This window comes from Acomys russatus, chromosome 25 (assembly GCF_903995435.1).
Source record: "Acomys russatus chromosome 25, mAcoRus1.1, whole genome shotgun sequence".
Taxonomy (NCBI): Eukaryota; Metazoa; Chordata; class Mammalia; order Rodentia; family Muridae; genus Acomys; species Acomys russatus.
The window spans coordinates 2324962-2349218 of NC_067161.1; the positions used below are offsets into that span (position 1 = coordinate 2324962).

At 45.2% G+C, this 24257-nt stretch overlaps 1 protein-coding gene across 2 annotated transcripts in view; it reads right to left on the bottom strand.

Moving 5' to 3' along the window:
- The window catches only part of Shisa9 (shisa family member 9), a 290093-nt gene that overhangs the window by 7163 nt on the left and 258673 nt on the right, over positions 1-24257 (bottom strand). The window contains exons 3-4 of one of the 2 annotated variants that reach the window (XM_051167342.1): positions 13802-13957; positions 7305-7352 (exon numbers count right to left, since the gene is read on the bottom strand). In XM_051167342.1, coding sequence (XP_051023299.1) covers positions 7305-7352; positions 13802-13957 — 204 coding nt within the window. The remainder of the gene's footprint in view (positions 1-7304; positions 7353-13801; positions 13958-24257) is intronic. The other variant, XM_051167343.1, reaches the window with a different exon arrangement.

The window sequence follows — 24257 nt, forward strand, 5'->3', positions numbered from 1 at the left end:
ATTGATATGAGAGGGTACAGCCTGTCATGTGCGATATGGGAGGGTACAGCTTGCCATGTGCCATATGGGAGGGTACAGCCACCATGTGTGATATGGGAGGGTACAGCCCACCGTGTGCGATATGGGAGGGTACAGCCCACTGTGTGCGATATGGGAGAGTACAGCCCACCTTGTGTGATATGGGAGGGTACAGCCCATCATGTGTGATATGGGAGGGTACAGCCCACTGTGTGCGATATGGGAGGGTACAGCCCACTGTGTGTGATATGGGAGGGTATAGCCCACTGTGTGTGATATGGAAGAGTACAGCCCATCATGTGTAATATGAGAGGGTACAGACCACCTTGTGTGATATGGGAGGGTACAGCCTGCCATGTGTGACGACGCCTTTAGGCAGGAGGTCCTGGCTTGTATAAGAAAGCAGGCTGAGCAAGCCGCGAGGAGCAAGCCAGTAGGCAGTACTCCCTCCATGACCTTTGCTCCATTGTTCAGAGATTAGCAGTCACTTCCAAGACAACAAGGAGTCGAACCATAGTTTCTGAATCACACATGAAGCTCCCAAAAGCCACAGCATATATCCCCCCAATCTTGAATGGCAGGAGTGCCGTAGTGAGTTTGGGAGTGTTGAAAGGAAAATGAGATTTTTCATTCTTCCCTCCTTTCTGGCAAACTGCTCAGCTTTGCCACTCTCCCTCTGCCATGATGGACTGAAACTATGAATTCAGGTATTTTGCCATAGCGATGAAAATTCTAGCCACTGATGACACCACTGAGAGACAGTGGCGACCTTAGGAAGTAAAATCAGGACCCTTCCACCCACCAGGACACAAGCAGTGTGGCTCCACCCCATACTCCCTGCCTTTGCCACATGTCCAAAGCATCAAGGCCAAGGGGCCATGAGCAAAACGTCTGAAACAAGAATCAACCTTTTCTCCCTCTAAGTTGTTCCCTCAGGTATTTTGTCACAGTGAGGGAAAGCTGAGTAGCATGCAAACAATGGTAACACAGCAGGAGTTGAAGGCTGCATGGATAGTGTAGTCTGGGTCCCTGTTGGCCAGGCAAGAGCTACCCCACCAACTTGGGACTACGGCATGGCCACTGTATTTGTAAAGCCTTTCGATAATGTTAGGCAGCAATTTACTTTAACTTCTATAGAAATGATTTCTGGGTCTCTGCCTTTTTTTTTTCTTCCTCCTTCAGGAGCTAAATTAAAAAGTAAAAAGTGGACAGCTCGAGTTGTTCATTGCATCCTCTTGCCTTTGAAGAGCGTGCTGTAAAGCTACCCAGGCTCCCCAGGCTGTCTCAGCAGGCAGGAGGAGCAGGAAAGCGAGAGGAGGGCTGCTCTGTCTAAGGGCTGCTAAGCAGGACCACGGAGGAGATAAGAAGATGTATCTTCATGGCAAATTAGTCCCATTTACTTGGTTCTGAGCCATGCAAGGGGAGGGGACTGCATTTGAGCCAGGTCCTAGTGATGCTTAAGGTACCTTGCTTATCATCGGAAAACACCACATCTTTCTCACCGTAAGCCTCTGTAAAAGAGGGAAGGGGGCACACACAAGAGCAGAAAGCTCCATTCTGGAGCCTGGTCTTTTTCTGCCTTAACCCTGAAGGCCCCTGGCAAGGAGGGCTCACTTTGCTGAAGAAGATCCTGGAACTGCCTGGCGTGGCCTTTGCATCAAAGCTCTCCCAGCTGAACCAAGAGCTGCTTTATCGTCCTGGGTATGATGGGCCCTTTGTCTCTTCCCTCAGGCTGTCCGCCTGTGCAGTCTCCATTTTCAGCAAGAGTGCTGAACAAAGGTGTTTGGGCTCTGCTCCAGCCAGAGCTGACCACAGAACCTCTGACCCAAAGCAGCCCAGAGTCTGTTCTCTACCTTGCTGTGTGCCTGGCCTAGCTGCTGCAGACACACTTCTCACACCCGCGGTGTGGGTTTGCCTTCTGGTCTACCTCCATGCTGGTGAAATGGTCCAGGGTGACTTTAAACTGAGGCAGCTGAAGAGGAGGGCTCTTTAGTCCTACACCCTGCACCCTACACTCACCACTTTCTGCTCTCCTATCTCTTCCTGAATGATCTCAAGTCCATAATGGTGAGATTTGGCATGCCGTGATAGTTGAAAGTATTACGGAATTGCTGCTCTTCTTTGTGTCAGTTACTTTTCTCCATGTGACTTTGCAAGTCCTCCAGAAAAAGAACAGAAAAGAAAAGAAAAAGGAAACAAAGTGAAAAGAAAAATCCCTGTTTTCTTCTCTACCACTGGGCTCTGAGTTCACCACAGACAGGACAAAGATGGAGGTTGGGAGAGCACTTGCTGGAGCTCGTGGCTTCCCAGTTCCATCGTTACCGGAACTGGCCTCAGCTCCCTCACTGAGGACGAGGCTTGGAGAGTTGAACTGCTTCTACCATCCCAGGGAAGAAACAAACCAAAACAGAATGGCCTCTGTGAGCCAATGTCCAGCCACCCCTGTGTGGGGGTGAACTCAGCTGAGATTAGAAGACCCTCCCACCTCACATAATCACTAAATGATTGCTGCCCAGTGGTTGTGAGCTGTAAGATCTGGGCTCCTTTGTTACACAGCGTCACGTGGTGGCAGATAACAGATATGAGCACCAGTCAGTCTCGTGCTTATAAGCGGAGCCCTGTGTTTCCAGCTGGGATCCTCCTTGCTTGTCTATTTCTCAGTCCCATTTTGTTTCATAGTCATTTCAGGAAAAGGACACAGTTTCTCTAGAAGCTTTGTCCCTCTTCATTTAGTGCCACACCATTGCCAGCAGAACTTATGGTGAGTGTCTACTGCGTGCTCTGAGACGTCTGGGTCTGGATGGCTCATGCCCAGAGTGACGCACCTTCAAACGAGTAAACTGATTAGTGCAGTCTTGATGTGAATGCAGGTTATGAAGGCCAGAGAGCTCTCTCTCTCTCTTCACAGGCCCATTTCACGGCCTGTGGGTTCTCAGGCAGGCCCATCGAAGCTTTGGCTCTGCCCTATGCTGTTGAACTGGCTGGGTGGAGGACAGAGTGGGACCTTCAATGTTAAAAACGCCACCTCTCCTTGCTCCTCTCCTCCTTCCACTCTGTGTCCTACTTCTTGCTACCAAACAAGTAACTGAATTAGCAAATTGCAAAAGCTAGAATATCACAAAAATATGACATAGCTTTAACTACATCATATTTTCCAGCAAACATCAAAAATACATGTGTTGGTTGCTTAGGGATGAGGTTTGGAGAGGTACGGCTAAGGGGGCTATTTTGTTTTGTTGAGCTAATGAATTGACTATAGCAACAGTTGCGACTCTGAGAATTTACAGTGAAAGTGGTTGAGTTATGTGGGGAAGTGCATCATGGGACGAATAATGGCATGTGAAAAATCAGTGCTCCAGGGCACCGATTACGTGTTTGTGTTTGCACTTAGTATTTGGTTTAGACAGAGTGGCAAGACTTCAGTATCGTAGAACTAGTGGGCATATTAAAGGAAGAATGTACGGATGTGCTGGGGACCTCCCCCAGCACACACACTATCATAGGCCCAGGTCCTTAGGGATGGGGGGACCAACGACTTACATTTGCAACTGATATCTCCAGCCATTCAGGGTTAAGCCCCTATGTCCCTGTCTGGGCCTGAGTCCTGATCCTTTTGAGATGTAATTTTGTGTGTGTGTGTTGCTGTAGGCAACCCTAGGTTATTTCCTGAGGGCTAGGGATAGGGTCCCAGTATCCTTACCTGTATATTACCTTCTGAAAGGCTCCTTTACCATTACTAAGAATTATCTCTGAAGAGCTGGCTAGAGACCCCCTGCAGCACTACGTGTCCTCTGAACCTATTGTAGACCAAGCCCTGTGCTAAGCCACTTATTTACCTGGCCTCATACAGTTACTCCCACAAACCCCAGGGAGAATGAATACTCTGATCGCCTCTATTTTAGCACTGGTGGAAACAGGAGTTCAGAGCATGGAAGTGATGGTTGGATAACTGTGGTTGGCTGACTCCAGTCCAAACAACCGCACTCTGGCAGTTTCCTTCATATTAAAGGCTCCAGCGTAGCTCTGAGAGATCCACATTCACTTAGAAGAAGAGTTGCCCCAAAGCTGGCTTCAACTTGGTTGTGGGTTTGCAGCAGTGCCTTCCGTGTGTGTGTGTGTGTGTGTGTGTGTGTGTGTGTGTGTGTGTGTGTGCGCGCACACACACACACGCGTGCGCACGTGTGCGTGTGTGTGTCACAAGCACACCTAGAATCCCTAGGGCTCAGCATGAGTGGGCATCATCAGTGACCACTACAGAAGATGCTGATGGAGAACAACAGGTACTGAGGATGAATGTGATGCCTGCCACTTTCTTGTCCATTCCCTGCCTTAGCAGACGTGACTCCCTCACCAGGTGAATGCAAAGCATTCTAGTGAGACCCACCTGCTACCTTCCTCGCCACGGTCTCCCTATGCGCTAAAAGTGGGCTCCCAACGGCACCCACAAAGCTGGCTGTTCAGATGCCGGCTGCTCTGCCTTAAAATGAAAGAGAGCTGATGTCAAAGGTGCCTGGGAAATGATGAGTTAAACAAAGTTTAACAGCACTTCATGGGCATGAAGGTCTTCAGAGCCTCAGACTTTTTCTCACTTGACAGTAACAGCAAAATGATAGCGGTAATCACCTGCAGGCTTTACCGCGTCCCTGTGCCGGGGGCTCCGGCGCATGTTTAAAGCATCACTCTGCTTTGGCAGCCATCTAGGAGGTACCTGGTCTTATTATCTCCATTTTGCAGGTCAGGAAACCAGAGCTTAGAGTTCACAGCCATGCTACTTTGAACCGAGAGTGATCAAGTCTCATTTCAGGAGCTAAGCAGGGTCAGGTCTGGTTGGTACTGACAGAAGAAAGTACAAAGCAAGGAGGCAAATGGCTCGCTGAAGGTACCTAGTATCACAAATTAGGGGCGGAGCTAGGATTCAGGTGTGTTAAGCCCAACACACCAGCTTGTCTCTTCCTTAAAGGAAGATGGCCTCACTGTACAAATCTCTACTCTTATTTTCATGCTTCCTCTATACGTTGAATAGATGACATTTGAGAAAGGCCAGTGGCCCTAAAAGAACTTGGCCCTAGACCTCTTTTCCCCTCCCCAAAAGAGGCAAAATGAATAAGGAGCACTTTGCAGGACAGGTAGGGGTGCTGTGGTTTGAGCAGGAAGCAGCTTTCAAGACTTTGCTTTTGACATGGCCTGAAATACTGTCTAAAGGCATCAGAGCATAGCCCACTGACAAAGGCCAGGATGCAGGCCGCTTCCACCGGGCTGACACGGGACCCTCACAGGACATTGAGGGGTACGTCTCTAAAATTAGGAGGTCTGTCATGTTCTAAATTGTTTGTATTTCTAAAAATGGGATCTGACATGTGAGCAATTATTATCTAATGCAAAGCTCAAAACACACACTCTCTCTCATCAACAACCTGGTAGTCAGGGGATTCTTATTAAGCGTGAACTTGTTTCCTGGTATGGGACTATCGTGTCCCCACTTTCCAACCCAAACTGTTTTTGAGGTCTGGGAGCTTTTGTAAAAATTCTTTTGCATTTCTCTCTTAAGCCTTGGGAAGATGCTCCATGTTCTCATGCAAAGATGTCCGTCTCCACAAGATGTCCCTCAGCAGTGCTGTTATAGTACCCAGGTCAGCAGCGCAGCACCCCAGAACTTATAGACAATTCAACTCCTGAAGCTCCATCCAAGTCCCAGTAAGTCAGGAGTTCCTGAGCGGTTAGTACTCACATGCGTCTCGTGCAAAACACATTTCCCTTGTCGTTATCCCCATCACACCCATGTGCTAACCTCTCCTGCAGCTCCCCGGCTACCTCCGACTCTGTTTTCTTCTCTCTATCCTACACCTATGCCAGCTGGACACCATCTGCCTTCAACAGCACCCCGTTGGTACCCCCAGCCCCGGTCCAATTATCTGCAGTCCAGTTCCCATTGAGCAGTCAGAAGGATGCTTTGAAAGGCAAAACACAGGTATCTTGACAAGAATTTGCATCGTCTGTCACCTGCTTTTATTCAGTTTAAGGTCATTAAAGAGTTCTTAAGGGCAGGACTGGAATCCATGTGTGTTCAGCCCAGCCCACCAGCTTGTCTCTTCCTTATAAGAAGGTAGCCTGCTTGTACAAACCTCTACTCTTATTTTCATGTGTCTTCTGTCAGTTGAATAGATGACATCTTAGAAAGGCCAGCGACTCCACTTCCACTGTGGGCTCCAGCAGTGTATAAGGGATGAATAACAAACGCTCATGGTTGGTTCTGGAAACAGCTTTTCCCATCCCCCACCCCCATGGGAACAACTTGTCCATTAGCATCAGAGGGACAGACTCTCAAATTCAGTTCTACGTTTAGTGGCTTGATTCCTTTAGGGTACATATGACCCTTCCTCACTTGGACATCTATGACCTCACTCTGAATGGGTATGAGACTACTCAGCGGGGCTGGAGAAATGGCTCAGCAGTTAAGAGCACTGACTACTCTTCTAAAGGTCCTGAGTTCAATTCCCAGCAACCACATGGTGGCTCACAACCACCTATATTTAATGTGATCTGATGCCCTCTTCTGTCCAGCAGGTGTACATGCAAGCAGAGCACTATATACATAATAAATAAATAAATCTTTTTTTAAAAAACTCAGCAATGTGTTTGGAGAGCTAAGCAACACACTAAGTGTGAAGGGCCAGTGTCCTGCAACACAATAGAGAATTAATACATTAATTATAGCCACCCCACTTGATCTAGTCGCCCAACTAGTTCATGCAAAGACTCAACTCAGAAAGTTCCTTAGTCCCGCTGGTCACTCTGCTTGGAAAGTTAGAACCAAGTTGTTTTCCCCTAAAATTCTAATTCCCCAGAATAATGGTCAACAACATGGCCATAAGGACTGTGCACCTCGCCAGGCACCACCAGTGATACTTCCAGAATTAGTTTACCTTGTGTTTTGGTTTTGCCACCTTGCTTTTTTAGTTCCCTTTGAGGAATTTGTCTTTCCTTGGATGTTTCTGATAGAGGCGTTTCCTTACAACAACAAATACTGGGAGGGGATCAAAGAGCTAACACATTGTCCAACAACAGCACTAAGCATGGACGCCATACCCAAGTGCATGCACATGTGCCCGCACATGCTACAAGACACACCTCCACACTGGAAATCACACAGACTTACCGGTATCGATCAGGGCAGACACACATATGACTGGGTCACATACAAACACCGGGACTCTGTCCCTTCATTATTTAAGGTTGAGTTTGACAACACCTGGACAAAAGAGCCAGAAAAAAAAGGAATACGGTACCTTTTGGTGACTTAAGCGTCGCCACTGCCCAGTCACCATCAGAATTTCCTAAAAAAATAACAATCGAGAGATACTGATTTGGTTGCCAGGAGACCCATGTCTGTGGTACTCTCACACCCAAGAGGTGCATGTTGCTTCAGCTGTAGCCTCCAAGGAATAGGGCCTCAGGGGCCTCAGGGAACAAAAAAGGGAGCCAGTGTGACTTTGAACTAGATATGCACGTATTCCTGCAAGGCCTAATAGGTCAAGAGAAGTGCCCTGAACATACCAAGGCTACATCAAGCAGAGGAAGGATTATCAAACAGCGGTCTGGCTATAAATTTAAACTCACTACAAAAGAAAGGAAAATTTGGCTTATGAGAAATTGGTTTTACTGATATGTACACAAGATGACAAGAGATGGGATTTGCTTTCTGTTTGCTTCAGAAATTCTTCTGAAAGAGGGTACACCATTGTTAAGGCAAGCTCCAATTTCGAGACTGGCACATACTCGCCTGCTGGTGGCTTTAAAAGCTGCCTTGAAGACAACCCGCCTCACTACAATGCCTAAATGTGGAAGATATTGTGGAAAGTGAGTGAATTCTCTCTTCTCCAGAGTCACTTTTTCCTAAGTAGGGAAATTCCCTCCCTCCCCCCCCCAAGCTAAGGGGATTGAGCTTGCTGCTTGAAAATCTCCGTAATGAGTAACACATTGCTTTGCAGACAGCTGTGTGGCTAGAATTCAGTTGTAAATCAGGTATTCCAAATCTAACTCCCTTCCAGATGTGCCCAGTAGCTCTTGGGAAGTGAAGTCATATTATTAACAGAGTTTCAAGTGGCTTCTCATAAGATAAACAAATATAAGAAGGATTCTTAATGTACCCCCCTCCTTCCTAACAGTCTTCTGCCTTGAAGGCCTCATCCCATTGGCTGGAAGCCTAGCCAATCAGTGAGTCCTGCTTTTGACTCTCCTTTTCTTTGCTAGGAAGCTTCTTGGGCAGATCAAGTGCAGAACATTTTCTGTGTGATTTCCAGAGACCTAGCAGGCTGACAAATGAGAGGCGAATCAGGAGCACCCTGTAACAGGAATGACTGCAGGGCACAGCTCTGGACCCATTTGAACATGTCCGGTTGGCCTCCGTGCCAAAGGACTTTCAAATTGCCATGTCGCCCCTGGGGACCTGAACCGTACACCCCCCATCATTCAAACAGGGAGGAGTGACAGGGCCATGAGGTAAAGTTCAGCGGGCCCTGTGAGCAGGGCTTTGCCATGTGATCTGCCCCATCCCAAGGTCATCTAGAAGTAGTCGCAGGGCCCCCAGATCTTTCTCTGATCGTGGACAGCGGTGTGACCACAAGCGTGTCACATGGACAGCAGTGTGACCACAAGCATGTCTCATGGACACATGTGACCCAAATCACAGTCTCCAAGGAAGTCATCCTCCCCATAAATCATACTTATCAGTCTGCCCTACAGGCAGGATCTAGTCTTTTCTCACTTTCCCCTAGTTCTCAAATTGAAATGTATGCCAATCAAGGTCCTGGTGCATCTGGGAGACTAGCGGAAGGACGCAACTGGCAGGCAGTCCTGGAAGGGAAAATGTAATGACCGGAAGTAGTTACTGCATGTGAAGAACTTTTCCCAGGCTGAATCGCTGGCTCCTTCTAAGGCATACACTGTATGGGTTATGAGTACCTCTTCTCAGGAGAAATAAGTTTGAATCAGGAGTTAAAACTCAGCCTTGATGGGCTGGGGTGATAGCTCAGCCGTTAACGGCTAGGCTCACAACCCAAACTCAGCCTTGACTAATTTATTCTCATGCACATTCTTCCGGCTTGCTAGTCACCTCAGCTGGCTTGCCACGATGCCTGTCATGTGTTTATTCACTGGCTTTACAAAGGGCACTTGTAATCCAAAATGCCCCGTATGGTGCTGTGCATTGGAGAGATACTGTGGATGGGGTTAGCCAGGTCCATGCCTCAAGGTCTCCTATAGTCAGGGGACACCAAATTGAGTTACCTGAAGAATAAACAACTGACTGAGTGAGTGAGTGAATGAATGAGATCTCATCTCAGCATAGGGTTCCCCACAGACTTCTATGTGGCTCAACTCCTGACACCTCCCTCCTGTATGCTAGTCTTTTGCCAATAGCTGAGCAGTGAGCCCCCTCGAGAACAGGCACCATTCTACAGTCACATGCTTGATGTGCCCAGATGGTGTGTGTCAAGGCCCTGAAGTCTAAAAGAAGAAAGTTCTCTCTAAGCATAAATGAGGTGATTTCAAGAAAACAGCAAAAATAGAATGAGAGACAAAGGCACACAGATTTGGGGGGGGTCTAAATAAGAGATTTATAAAAGCTTGTAAGCCTTTCTTCAAACCTGATCTTCCTCCAGCACTGGCAATGAATAAGTGCGGTGTTTCAAGGCCCTCAGTTGTTCTGATAAGTAGAAAAGGTGGGATGGTTTGATATTGTAATTTTAAAAATTGGAGTAGTGCTAGGGGACCATCCACTCTGCTTCCTTGTTTATCAAACAAAGTAGAAGTCTAGGCGTTTCAGTGGCTGCTCAGAGCCATGCGGCTAAGCAAAGGCAGAGCCCGCACTGGAGCGGAGCCTCTGATAAGCACCTGATGTCTTGGAGAGTAAAGCCTTCAGAGTAGATTTATTTCTAGGATGTGTTTTGAAGTTGGCAGTTAACACTGGAAGCTGACTAGACCTCCCTTATCCACTGGATTGAGAGCTTTTACATAGTGAGTCCGGCTCGGCTCTGGGAGGTTGCAGAGATTTAGATGGCAAGCCATTTTTAAACAGCCTTGCTCCTGGGAGGTAATGATCCTCTAATGAAATGCATTTCCCCACTCACACCAAGTTTGCATTACACCTTAATAAAGAACCCTTGAAAGAACATTTATTATAAGGTTTGAGTTCACTGATGCAGGCTGATGCTGAAATCCTGGAGAGCCACTGGGTCAGGCAGTTCCTCAGCTGCAAACTCCTCCACTCAGAGGAGACCCAGACCCCCCACCACACTTAAAGCCCAAGAATTCTACAGCTGTCCAAGGAGCAAGAGGAAGGGAGCCAGTTAGGCACTCACTAGACTGGGGAAAAGCCCAAGAAAGACCCTTCCATTTGATCCAAGATACAAAGCTGATTTCTCAAAAATCTAGCTAGTCTTTGATTCCTGTCAAAGGCAAGCTCATTCATTCGGGCAACAAATATTCCAGGAGTTCCTGGTTGCAGAAGGAAGGAAGGGTTACATAAGGAGTGCCAAACGTATTTTCATATTGCAAATTTTATTCCAAATGCTCTGCAGACATTTATTGTCTAAAGCAACCCTGAAGAAATCCTGGGAAGGGTGAAGGAGCTGTGTTGGAACATTCATCAATTATTTACCCAAACAGCTCCTAAGTATCTGGTGGAGGAGAGCCCTAAGTGAAAGAAGTGAGCTACATGGGGAAATGTGTCCAGTTCTCAAAGAAATAAACACATCTGGGCTGATTGTTTTTAATGTCTAAAGAAGAACCACATGGAACAACAGATGTTATTTATCACTGAATGGGGGGGGGGTGGTTCAGAAAGGGAGGCGGGGCCTGAACAGTGCCTGCAGGTTGCTGCTGCGGGCCGGGTGAGCAGTGAAGGCATGCTCACCTGCTCTCCTGGGCAGCAGTGCCTCTACCTTCCTGGTAACACGGGATGCTTAGAATGTGCATGTTGCGCAAGATTGCAGTGTGGAACCAAGAAAGGGGTTGGGGAGGCAAAGAAATAAGGCAGGAGACATGATGGTAGCGAGTAGGGAGAGCTTTACCAGGCTGAAGATTTATAAAAGCCGTGTCTCTGTTAGATATGGTTACTGTACATTTGTCTCAGTCTCTTCGGATTATTTCATCCTGAAGGCCTGAGAAACTGGGAAACAGGAGCGCTTCGATTTCTGGTACAAACGCTAATTACCTAGCCTGTTTCTAGCCTTATGTGAGGCCTCAATACACTTGCTTTAGGAACATTTTTTATCAGCATCAACCTTAGATATCACAAACATCAGAGCCACATGGTGGTGTCTGAACCTTGGGTTCTGGGAATAGGACATTTCATAGTTAAATCCATCAAAGAGTATCTACTATCTCATCTCTACTGAGGGCCTGGAAGAAAAGAAGATGAACAATTGACAAGAAAAGACAATGTATCTGTGGCATCTCCTACCCAACAAACATTTCCTGGAACTGAAACTACGTTAGAATAAATGATTCACCAGATGGGCAGAAAGAACTCCACCAACCAGCCAAATGGAACTCCATCCAAGGGGAGTCGTTCCCTGACTCAGAGACTCCTGGTAGTCGGTTCATTTGTGAAGGGGACGAGATCTCCATAAGGAGAATATTTACAGATAACAGCGAGACCTTTCACAGGGACCCAAGCTGAGCCCGAGATAAGTTAGAACCGAGAAAGGAGTCAGCATGACTGCTCACGAGACAGTAGGGCTCTGGAACAATCTTAGGAACAATGTGACTTTGCTTGTTTCAGCTGAAAGGCTTCTATCTGTCCATTTTATAGTCTGGGAAAACCAAGGCCTACTGAGGGTTAGGTATTGCACAGAGTCACACAGAAGCTGTGTGGTAGAGCCAGGATTCTGGATCTTTTCAGCTCATCAAAAAATAAACTCAGAGAAGTGGAAGATTAAGAGGAAAGGCAGCCTCAAAAACTTCTCCTTAAGGACAGGACAAGAAAATAGAACTCACGGGACATAGCAGGAAGGAAACAAACTTCCCAGGTCCGGAGGAAGCAAGAACGTGGAAAATTGGTAGGAGATTTGGGAGAGGATGTTAGAGCAAGCCACCGAGATGGCATCCAGTTCTCCTGAGTGTCAGCTTATGGAGTAGTCTAAATCAGTAGCCCTCAGCTTTGGAGTCACATTAGAAATATCCAGATATTTTACTTAGCATACATTGGTGTTTAGTCATGTACCTCTGTGCATTCCTGGCGCTTGGGAAGGCCATCCCCTGGAACTGGAGTTACAGATGGCTATGAGCAACCATGTTGGTGTTGGGAACTAACTAGGGTCCTCTGGAAGAGCAACCACCAAGCCATCTCTCCAGCTCATTTTGTTTGTTTGTTTGTTTGTTTGTTTGTTTCAAATATCCACATCTCAACTCCATCCTCAATGTGCTCAGTTAAAAATCCGCAAGGTGGCCTGGGGGCCTTGGTGCTGTTTACCTCACTCAGGTGGTTCTAATAATCTGAATCCATCAGTGAGAACTTGAGTTGCCGTAACCAGTCACTAATCAGGAACTGACAACTTTGCTGTGGCTGGAGCTCCATCCAGTGGGATGTGTCTGAGGGAAGAGACTGGGGAGACAGGGGGCTGGGAGACTGATACTAGGGTGACAGGAGCACCCATATAGTCCTCTGCTCTGTTACCACTGCTCTTGGGTCTGTAGAATCACCTCTTTGGTCTCAATGTGTTAATCTAATCATTGAGCTGCTGAGTTTTCTTCCACAGTCGGTGAGACTGTGCGCACAGGAAGTCAAATGTAATGTTGTGCATTTGGTAAGAACAAAATTTATAGTAGCTCTGGAGTTTAAACCATCCTTCCCCGGGAAATGTTATGCCCTGAAGGAGAGAAGCTAGCTACCTGGGCTAAGATTACACACTACCCATGAGCGTCTCAGAGATGGTAGGGGATATGTGAGTGGTGGGGGTGACCTTGTTAAGAGCCAAGACATTGCTAAGACCAATAGACCAGATTCTACTTCTGAGAATTCTGAGGACCACCCAGGGAAGATGGGGAATGCTGAAGGAGGTCCCACATAAGTGGGGCCACATGAGCACTCAGGTCTTTCTCCCTAAGAAAGAGTCCTCACTAAGGAGGTATCTCAGATGACCCCCCTGCCCCACACAACAAGGCAGGATTGAACCAGGTCAGAGGGAGCAGCTGCCGGAGTCCTGATTGTAGATAGATAGATGGCAGATAGATAGAAAATGACAGATGATAGATAAATGATATAGATAGATTCATAAATACACATCTATGCATAGATAGAAATAGATGATGATAGATTCATAACACACACACATATATAGGCAGATACATACATACATACATACATACATATATAAATTTATACACACATAGGCATATACATACATAAATCGGTTCACATACATACATATATGATAGATGGTAGATAAATCAATAGATGGTAGGTAGAGAGATGATTGACAGAAGACATACAGATGATAGACTCATAAATACATAGGTAGGTAGATAGGAAGATAAATACATACATAGGCATATACATAGATACATACATAAGTTGATTCACAGATGATAGATGATAGATAAATCCAATAGGTGATAGATAGATACATAAATAGATAGATAGATAGATAGATAATAGATAGGATAGATGAACAGAAAAAATAGGTATAATAAAGAGATAAAAGTAAAAAATATAAAATTCATATGGAGAAACTGAGCAGGGGAGAGGAAGAAAAGGAAAACAGGAGCATGCAGGACCCCTTACCTACTGCCTTTAAGGAGGCATACTTGTTGAGCTCCTTGCCTGGAGGCTGCTGCTCATATGGATTAGAAATCTGGCCCAGGTTGGGGTATGAATGGGGGTGTCCCATCTGCTGGAGCAGAGGCGAAGTGGGCACTGCATTGTTCATCTGGGTAGCATCTGAAAAGGAAGAGACAGGGATGGTCATAAACAGAGCAAGACCTTCCAAGCGCCCACACTTTCATCCCATACCTCCATCCTAAAACTCCCCCATGCTATGGACATGAAGGGCAGGGCATCAGGTAGAATGATAGCACGCCGTGTTTCCATCATTGCTCAGGTCCCCGTGTTAGCAGAAACAGTGTGTGAGAGCACTGGAGAAATGGCTCCGTGCTTAGGAGTCCACTATGCTTTTGTAGAGAACTCAACTTTGATTCTCAGCACCCGTTTTTAGCCACTCACAAACACCTGTACCTCCAGGTCCAAAGGCACCTAACATCCGTGGGCTTCCTGGGAACTAATATTCATATACACACACCCACGCAGAGGCACATGCAGAGACCCAGAATTAAAACTGAAAGAAATATTTTAAAATAACAAAACCAATGAGCTGGGAAATGGCCAAGAGGCGTGAGTTCAAATCCTGACACCCATGTCAAGAAGGCACACACATGGACAGGTCTGCCTGCACTTCTAGCACTAGACAGCTAGACCCTGGGAGCTTGCCAGCCAGCCTGGCAACAACACCAACCTTCTCGTTCAGTGAGAGACCTTGTCTCAAAAGAATAAGGTGGAGCTCACAGAGGTGACGCCCAACGTCTGGCTTCTACATGTGTGAGCACTGATGTACACACCCCAATACACACACACAGACACACACACACACACACACACACACACACACTCACAAATTTAAGAACCAACAACCTTTGTGTAGCAAGACGTTCAACTTCAGTAGTGTTCAAAGAAATACAACTCAGAAGAGCTCCTAGAGTCTGCCCCTTCGCTGACAAGCGCTAGCACTGCAGGTCACCAGTGATGGCAGACGTGCTGGCAGCAGAGAGGTCTCATAAGCTTCCGACCTCCTGCAGTCTACTCAGCCCACTTCACCTGCAGAAAGGAACCTAGCACACTGCACTGAAATCTCCAGCACAGGTACATGGGAAGCAGACAGCATCATCTGTGCTGAGCAAGCCTACAGAAATAAATAATTGCTAGAATGTAAGGAGCTTTGCTCACAAACTTTTTGTTGCTGTTGTTTTGTTTTATTTTGTTTTGTTTTTCATCATTTCATTGTGTTTTGTTTGTTAATGTAAACTGGAAAAAAACCTGAACTACTACTATGGGAATTCTTTTTTTATTAATTTATTCATATTACACCTCAATTGTTAGCCCATCCCTTGTATCCTCCCATTCCTCCCTCCCTCCCGCTTCCCCCCTACTCCCCTCCCCTATGTCTGTGACTGAGGGGGACCTCTTCCCTATTATGGGAATTCTTTAAAAAAACATTTTACATATGCGCTCTGGGCATAGGTTATACACGCAAATGGTAGAAAATCATGCAACTGTTAGGGGGGAAAAGTTTTAAAGTAAATCCACATTACACATGTAGGGAGTTTCCAGAGACTGATGGGAAGCAGGGCAAATGTTTTAGTGTTTATCTTCCAGAAGAAAACGTGCCTAGTTCTGCACACCAAGGTTTACATAAGCTAAACAGAAGATGATAAAGCGCACATCCAGAATATTGGCTACGTGGGGGACTGAAAACTGTGGGAAGGGAATTTTTCAGAAGGTTCATCTTATAAATGCATTCTGAGATGAGATCTGAAGGAAAACTAGAGTATCAGTCACATGTAGCAGATGGAGGAAGGCACTAAAGAGATGTCACAGGCAGGGGAATCAGCTAGCGGGGTGCCACCGGAGGTATCAGGCTCGGCACCTGGAGAGTGGTCTCTGGTCTCTAGACAAGCGTGGCTGGAAAGTACAGCGTAAAGAATGGAGAACAAAGTGAGGCAGCAGAGGCTATTAGAGCCCAGCCAGTTCACTGACAGACCCCCACCCACCTTCACCTAGAGAGCAATGAAATGGGCTTGAGGGAGGGGGACAAGAATGGTCAATCCAGGAGAGACAGACAGTGTCCAGTCTCAGCCAGGGGCTCTGGTAGGATCTCTCCAGCTTTGGAAAGCACCTGTATTCATCAAGATGCACACTGTAGATGCTGGGGCTACCTCAGGAGACCCCATTAGCTGGCATCACACTCATCCCCCCAGCCTCTGCAACACTTGGCTGCTGACAGCTCACACAGCTGCTGGCATGCCAGCTCGCAGCTGTTGGAGCCGGCATACTGGGCTTGGTGCATTTCAATCTCATCTTCAACACTTGGGTGGCCAGCAACCTATGCCTCACTGACAGTAAGGTGCAAAGTGCAGCCACTTGCTTCAAGATGGGGTAACTTTGGAGAGAATAGTGGGTGCTCCAGAGCTCACCCTGGATTGGAACAGGTTTTCCCATTCAGGGTCTAGGGTTGTTCATAAAAGGTCAAATAGTTTAGGCTTTGGGGCCCCTGTCACAAATATTCATCCTGCCATTGTAGGGTGAAACTAGCCTGGATATTATACAAAGAAATACTGGTGTCTATTTCAGGAAAATCTTCTTTTCAAACCCAGGTGACACCAGACTTGGCTCAAGGGCTCTTTTTTGATCATGCCTGGCACACGTGACCACTTTACCTTCCATTGTGCTTCCGTGTGTGTGTGCGCACGTGCACGCATGCGTGTGTGTGTGTGAAAACAGAACAATTTTCTTGCCTCCTGGCTTGATCTCAAGCTGGGATAGAAACTTCCAGATGGAAAGCAGGGTGAGAGGTTTGTTAACAGGTACAAAGCCAACATTCTATAGTGAGATAAAAGGACGAAGTTCTAGTGTTTCATCTCATAGCAGGGTTGCCTATCTACAAAACATGAACAGGGATTTTTTTTTTCATGTTCTCACCACAAAGATATGATAAATGGCTTGAGGTTACAGATATGTTGATCTCCATAATTTAACCATTACATGGGTGTGTAATCCATGTATCAGGGTACCACACTTTACCCTCTAGATATGTACAATCATTATGTGTCAATTAAAAGTAAGGTAAAATAAAGGTTGACTGAGTGGTGCATAAAGAAAACCCAAAGATATCAGTAAACTAATTAACTAATGACTCAATGCCAGGTTTTTTCACCCCTCCAGGAAGAGATCTCAAACACAAGCTTGTCTAGTTAGAAGTGACATCCTCTAAGTCAGTCCTCCAGGATGAATCTAGCCCTTCATCATCTCTGACCCTATGTCTTGGACCCTCACCACTATCCTCGAATCCTATTTCTAAGCTCACCAAGGAAATGCTAACCACTTCATTAAAAGGGGAAAAGCCCTGAAGAGACGTTCTTCACAGGACATCTTGGAATAGCTTTTATATTATTAAACAGAATGCTTAATATTCCATTACAGAGCTTTTGCTTTTAGATTATTTCTGCTAAGTTTTGTGCTACCTCAAGGGCACTGAGCGGTTATTGAACATAAGTAGGTATGACAGAGACAGCTCACCGAAATGAACCCTCTCACAGGGAGAGGCGAGGCTGCTCCAAGCCCTGCATCTGCTTCGCATTCGAACCACATGAGGTGATGTCCTGGCCGACTTAGCTAGTTTCCAGGCACTGGCTATTCGGAAATATTAAAATCCCCACCCTCGGGGAAGCCATCAAGAACTGGTAAACAGTGGAGAGTGTGATACGACTTTCTCACGTACTCTGGTGCCTCACATTTGACCATGTCCCCTGGAGGGGGAGACCTGGTGGCACTCAGAGGAAGGACAGCAAGTAGCCAAGAAGAGACTTGATACCCTATGAGAATATACAGGGGGAGGTAATCCCCCTCAGGAACAGTCATAGGGGAGGGGAATAATGGGAAAATGGGGGGGGGGAGAATGGGAGAATACAAGGGATGGGATAAACATTGAGATGTAACAAGAATAAATTAATAAAAAAAAAAAGAGGAAAAAAAAAAAGAACTGGTAAACAGACATTTATGGCTGAGTTTTGAAACATTGTTTTTGTTTTCCTGGGCAAAAAAGCTAGGTTAGACCCCATAGCCTGCTGCTTGGTTAAGCCCTCCCCGAAACATACTCAGCAAAGGGGACAATAAACAGGCAGGTGAGAGCAAAGCCCGGCCTGATATTTAAGGAAAGCAGAGCATCCATGTTATTGAAGAAGCCAAAGAAGTGAGATTTAGATTACACTTTGCAAATGCCACTGCCAAGATGAGAAAAGAAATATAAATGTGCGCATGCATATGCATGTGGTAGCTGTGAGTACAAATACACACTTATCCATACATACATATATATATATATATATATATATATATATATATATATATTTTTTTTTTTTTTTTTTTTTTTTTTTTTGCATAGCTGTGGCTGTAGAGGAATCTGGTAGCATGAGCAGTGTCTTTCTCTCGGAAGAGTGACTTCTGGGTACACCTCAGCTCTAGAGAGATCTCACGCACCTGCACAGAAACAGACTCTCTGTCCAGCACAACAACAACAGTGGCGCACCTCATAATGCCACAGTTCATTGCAGCCCTCAGAAAGCCTCCAAAGCCTTTGCTGCTCATGACCCTAGTCACGTTCCATCAGCAGCCTCCATTAGCATGCAAGGAGCTGCTGGCATCCCTGCACTTCTCTTTTAAGGTAGAGAGGGGCCTCATGTATCAGACAGTCATTTTCAAAGAAAATCTAGGCATAATTAATCTAATTGGAAGCATCTACTATTCTTACACCAAGGTAACCGCCTTAGAAATGTCATTATTATGTCCCATATCTTGGTCGCTCAATAGAAATAAAGTGGATGCAATTAAGATCATGTCAGTTAGGGTATAAAAAAAAAAAAAAAAAAAAAAAAAAAAAAAAAAAAAAAAAACCACCCAGTTACAGAGAGGGTGTTCTAAATTTCTGTGCAGAAAAGACAAATGATCACTGGCTCATTTGGAAGGAATGACAACACAGAGAGCCCCAAAACCCTTTGTGGGAGGCGGACAGCAAGGAAACATACTAGAGCCTCTGAAAGTGCTGCTTTGATGCCACTCTGGGAACACCTTTGCAAAGCCTGCCCCCTTTACTTATTCCCTGAGCCCTGTCAGCGAGGACCATGTGCATGCGTAGGCATGTTCGTGTGGATGATCTTGTAGGTGTGATGGGGAGGCAGGAGGCAGTGCCAGGTGTCTACCTCCACTACCCTCTATTATATTTGTTGACACGGGCTTTCTCCCTGAACCTCGAGCTCATTGATTTGGCTAGAGCCTAGCTGGCCAAGGATTCTCTTATCTCCAGCTCCCCTCGCTGTCCTGGGACTGTAGCTCTGGGCTGCCCAGCCCATCTTTTCTGCGTTCAGACTCGGGGATCAGACTCGGGTTCTTGTGCTTGCATGGCAAGCACTTGGTTGGCTGAGAGTCTCCCCACCTCTGTTAACTTCTGTTGTAGGCCCAAGGATCATCTATCTCTTCGAGGATCAGCTTCACTTTCCTGGATAAAATACATGTAAGGGAGCTGTGGCTGCGTCTCATATCACTCAGATGAAATAAAAAGGATATAGACATATGCGCATGTTTACAAATACCTATATATGTAACCACCTGTACCTGTGTATGAATGCATTCTGATGTCACTAACATCATTGATCCATTGTCAACTGCATCCTTCTTGATCACTCTACCTGCATATCTTAGCTCTCCATCCCAATAGTAATAAATCCAATTCCCACTGATTTCCATCCCTGTAGTTAATTATATATATATATATATATATATATATATATATATATATATATATATTGTGTAGTTAATTATATATATATATATTGTGTGTGTGTGTGTGTATGACATTATAATTTTTAGCTCATCTTCAGAAGGAAACAAACTTTATCCATTAGAACACAGTGACTGGGAAACGTATATTTAATTTTTTATTATCATTACTCATATAAAATTATGCATTTTATTATAACACCTCAAACAGCATATCATCTATTTTTCCCACATTCGTATCCATTATTACCCCCTCTCGTCCCTGCCTCTCCAAATCCCACTGATCCCTTTCATCTTTTATTTTCATATTATGTGTTTAATGTTTTTGTAACTTTAGATTTTTACATATAAGGGAGAACATGTACCATGTGTCTTTCTGAGTATCCAGCTCCATCCTGCTCCCAGAAAATGGCATAACCTTTGTTTTTCTGTGTGACCAAATAAAACTCCACTGTGTGTGTATCACATTGGACACGGAGGCTAATGTGTAGGTTATCCGGGCGCAGACATCTCTGTGGCGTGCTGACCCACATCCCTGGACTGCCTGAGCAGCATCAGTTTTAGCTCCGTTTCTAGTTCCTTGGGCAACCTTCATACTGATTCTCCAAGGGGCTACACCAGTTTACATCCCCGCAGCAGTGAGTAAAGACTGCTTCTCCCAGCATTCTCACCAGCATTTGCTGCTGTTTTCTTGGTGATAGCGATTCTGACTGGGGGGAGACAGGATCCCGTGTAAGTCTTGGCTTATATCCCCCTGGTGGCTATGGAGCCTGAACATCAGTCATACATTCATTGACCATTAACTCTTTTGAGATCATAATTACAACCTTTCCTTTCCCTTTCCTCACTACAAACCCTCCCATACATCCATGCTATCCTCCTTCAAATGCACAGCCTCATCTTTTCACAAATTGTTACTGTGTGTGTGTGTGTGTGTGTGTGTGTGTGTGTGTGTGTGTACATATATTCCTAAATATACTGTGTTCGTTCCATATGATGCTACTTGTATGTCTGTTTTCAGTGCTGACTCTTCAGCACTGGACAACCGATCCGTGTGCTCTTGCCTGGAGAATTTCACTGCGCCTTCTCCCAGCTTTCCTTGGTTACCTAGAGTTCTTCCTGTTGGGTTGAGGCCTCATGGGGTTTTCCCCATCCACTTAGGCACATCCGTCAGTGCCTTCCAGCTCACACTTGGTGACGCTGCTTTTGAGAGTTGTCCAGCTAATTTGCTGATGTGTAGATGGAATTATTCCTGTTTTGATATGTATTTTAGTTCATTACATACTCTATATGTTAATGTCTCGTCAGCTGGAGAGGTGCCAGAGACTCTGCCCACCCCTACAGGCTCTCACTTCACTCTGTTGACTGATCCTGGGTGCATGATGCTTTTTCATGGGAAGCAATTCCACTGGTCATGTTTGGTTACTGAGCTATTGGAGTTCTTTGCACAAGTCCTTGCCTGTGCCTTTGCTCTAGCAGTCTCAAAGTTTCTCATCTTTCATGAAAGTCTTTGATCTCTTTTGAATTGATCTTTCATAGAGGGTAAGGAACAGGTATCTAAACTTCTACACATGAATATATGAATATCCACTTCCCCCAGCATCGTGTGTTGAAGGCGTTTTCCTAGTCTGCATTGTTCTCCCTTTGGGGGCTGTGTGTGTGTGTGTGTGTGTGTACACGTGAGAGAGAGAGAGAGACAGAGACACAGACAGAGACAGACAGAGAGAACAAATCACTATTTGCTCTGGAAAACTTATGTTTGGCATGTGCTAAGTAGAACTGTGAGTTTAGAATTTATGAGGAGGAATACAGGCAAGGGAAAATGAAAACTATGACAATGACAGCATCAACTATGATAAGGGTGATGGTGATGATGATGGTGATGGTGGTGGTGGTGGTGTTAATACCATTTCTATATAACAAGTGCAGAAGGTTAATGAGGAATGAGGCATTCTTTACATATGAATTCATGCACATTTCCCAGGAATCTCTGTGTATCTGTTTATTCAAACGTATTTGACATGGAATGAAATCAAGGCACAGAGAGGTTTTGTCCAACATTATATCCTGTGAGAGTGGTGGAACTATCCTGAACCTTGCAGTCTGACTCTAGGATGTTTTGGGTGTTTCCTTTCTCCCTCTCTCTCTCTCTCTCTCTCTCTCTCTCTCTCTCTCTCTCTCTCTCTCTCTCTCTCTCTGGAAGCTGACATTCAAATCTCTGACATTCAAAAGTCATTTGAAGGCCAGATAATAATCAATTTTTAAGTCGAGCTATTATCTTTCGAAGGCACTTCCCCCTAAGTTTTTTTCATCTCCACTCACTAGAATATTAAAGACAAGACAAGGTTGGCAAGACAACAGAGTTTGATAAAGATGAGCTAGAGAAGAAAAGACACTGAGTGCCTGGCTGCCTTGATCTTGAAAGGTCTGAGGATGGAAACAAAGAGAGACCAAGAAGGATAAGAGAGTGTCATACAATGTCCCCTCCTTGAGCGAGCTTCCAACCTCAGGTAAAGGGCGGATGGCGGGTGAATGGAGGGGAATGCTAGAGGAAGATAACCTGTCCCCGTTTGGGATTCTAGCTGGAGTTCACAGAATAAAAGCTCCGAGCTCTTGTGAGTAATTAATGTAATTAAGGTAGAACACAGGGCTGTGGGGCTGGTGACATGGTTCAGGAAGATGCTTGCTGTATTAGCACGGGGGCTTGAGTTCAATGTCTCAGAGCCCACACACAAAGCTAGGCATAGAAGCAGGCACTATGAAAATTTTCAGCCACAGCTGAAAATGTGGCCACAGGACAATTCCTTGTCCTTGTTGGCCAGTCAGCTAGCTAAATCAGTGGGCTCCAAGTTAAATAAGGGGCCATGCCTCAAAAAAAAAAAAAAATAAGGTAGAAAGTGAATGAGAAAGCTACTTGACATTAACTTCCATATGTGCACATGTGTACCAGCACACCTCCCACCCCCACACACAGGAGGACTATATATACACAAACAAAGAAAATACAACTGTGGTGTGATCTGACCTAACAATGGATTGGCTCAATGTTCTGAGATAGCACATAGCCAGAGAGCTCATGTCTGACCGTAGAACCGGCCATGGACCTGACACACAGGCAGGTGGGGTGAATTTCCACCTGTTTCACTCTACTCTCCCTTCTCTCCTAAGTACATGTAAACCATAGTCCAGTCCCATGAAGGCCACGCACTCCATAGGCCAAATGAAAGGCACATTAACCGTGTGAAAACACTTCTCTGTATTATTTAATAGTGTCATTTTATAGGTAAGGAAATCAAAGCTCAGAGAGAGCCCTGTGGAGACAGCTGAATCCTAAAGTGCCTACCATGCAACTGTGAGCACCTAAGTTCAATTCCTAGAGCCCACCTAGGGTGTGGAGCCAGGTGTGGAGGAATATACTTAGGATTCCCAATACTGGAGAATGGGAGACAGGAGCTGGCCCTGCTGGCCAGCAATCCTACTCTATCCGGCAAGTTTCAAGCCAGTAATAGACCCTGTTCCAATACAATTATGAACATAGTTGAGCAAGTGTCCTTGTGGTATGGTGGAGCATCTTTTGGGTATATGCCCAGAAGTGGTATAACTGGGTCTTGAGGTAGAATTATTCTCAATTTTCTGAGAAACCTCCAGATTGATTTCCAAAGCAGTTGTACAAGTTTGTACTCCCACCAACAATGGAGGAGTGTCCCCCTTTTCCACATCCTCACCAGCTTGTGATGTCATTTGATTTTTTTTTTATTTTAGCCATTCTGACAGGTGTAGGATGGAATCAAGTTTTGATTTGCACTTTCCTGATGACTAAGGACATTGAGAGTTTCTTTAAGTGCTTCTTGACCATTAGAGATTCCTTTGTTGATAATTCTTGGTTTATCTCTGTACCCCATTTTTAAATTGAATTATTTGGTTTATTAGTGTTTAACTTCTTGAGTTCTTTAAATATTTTGGATATTAGCCTTCTGTCAGATGTAGGGTTGGTGAAGATCTTTTCCCAATCTGTAGGCTATCATTTTGTTGTATTGACTGTGTCCTTTGCCTTGCAGAAGCTTTTCCAGTTTCATGAGGTCCCATGTACTATTTGCTGATCTTAGAGCCTGAGCTGTTGGTGTTCTGTTCAGGAAGTTGTCTCTATGCCAATGGGTTCAAGGCTGGTTCCCACTTTCCTTTCTAGTAAATTTAGTGTACCTGGTTTTATGTTGAGCCCTTTGATCCACTTGAACTTGAGTCTTGTGCAGGGATAAATATTTGCATTCTCCTCTATACAAAAATCCAGTTAAACTAGCACTATTTGCTGAAGATGCTTTCTTTCTTTCTTTCTTTCTTTCTTTTTCCCTTTCTTTGTCAAAAATCAAGTTTCTGTAGATATGTGGGTTTATTTCTGGGTCTTCAATTCAATTCCATTGATTGACCTGTTTGTTTTAATGGCAATACTGTGTGGTTTTTATTATTATTGCTTTGTAATACAACTTGAAATCAGGGATAGCAATACCTCCAGGAATTCTTTTACTATACAGAATGGTTTTAGATATCCTACGTTTTTTAATTTTTTAAACTTTTAACCTTATTTATTTAGTTGTTAACTTTATATCCCATTCTCCTCTCCTCCTGGTCCCACTCCCCC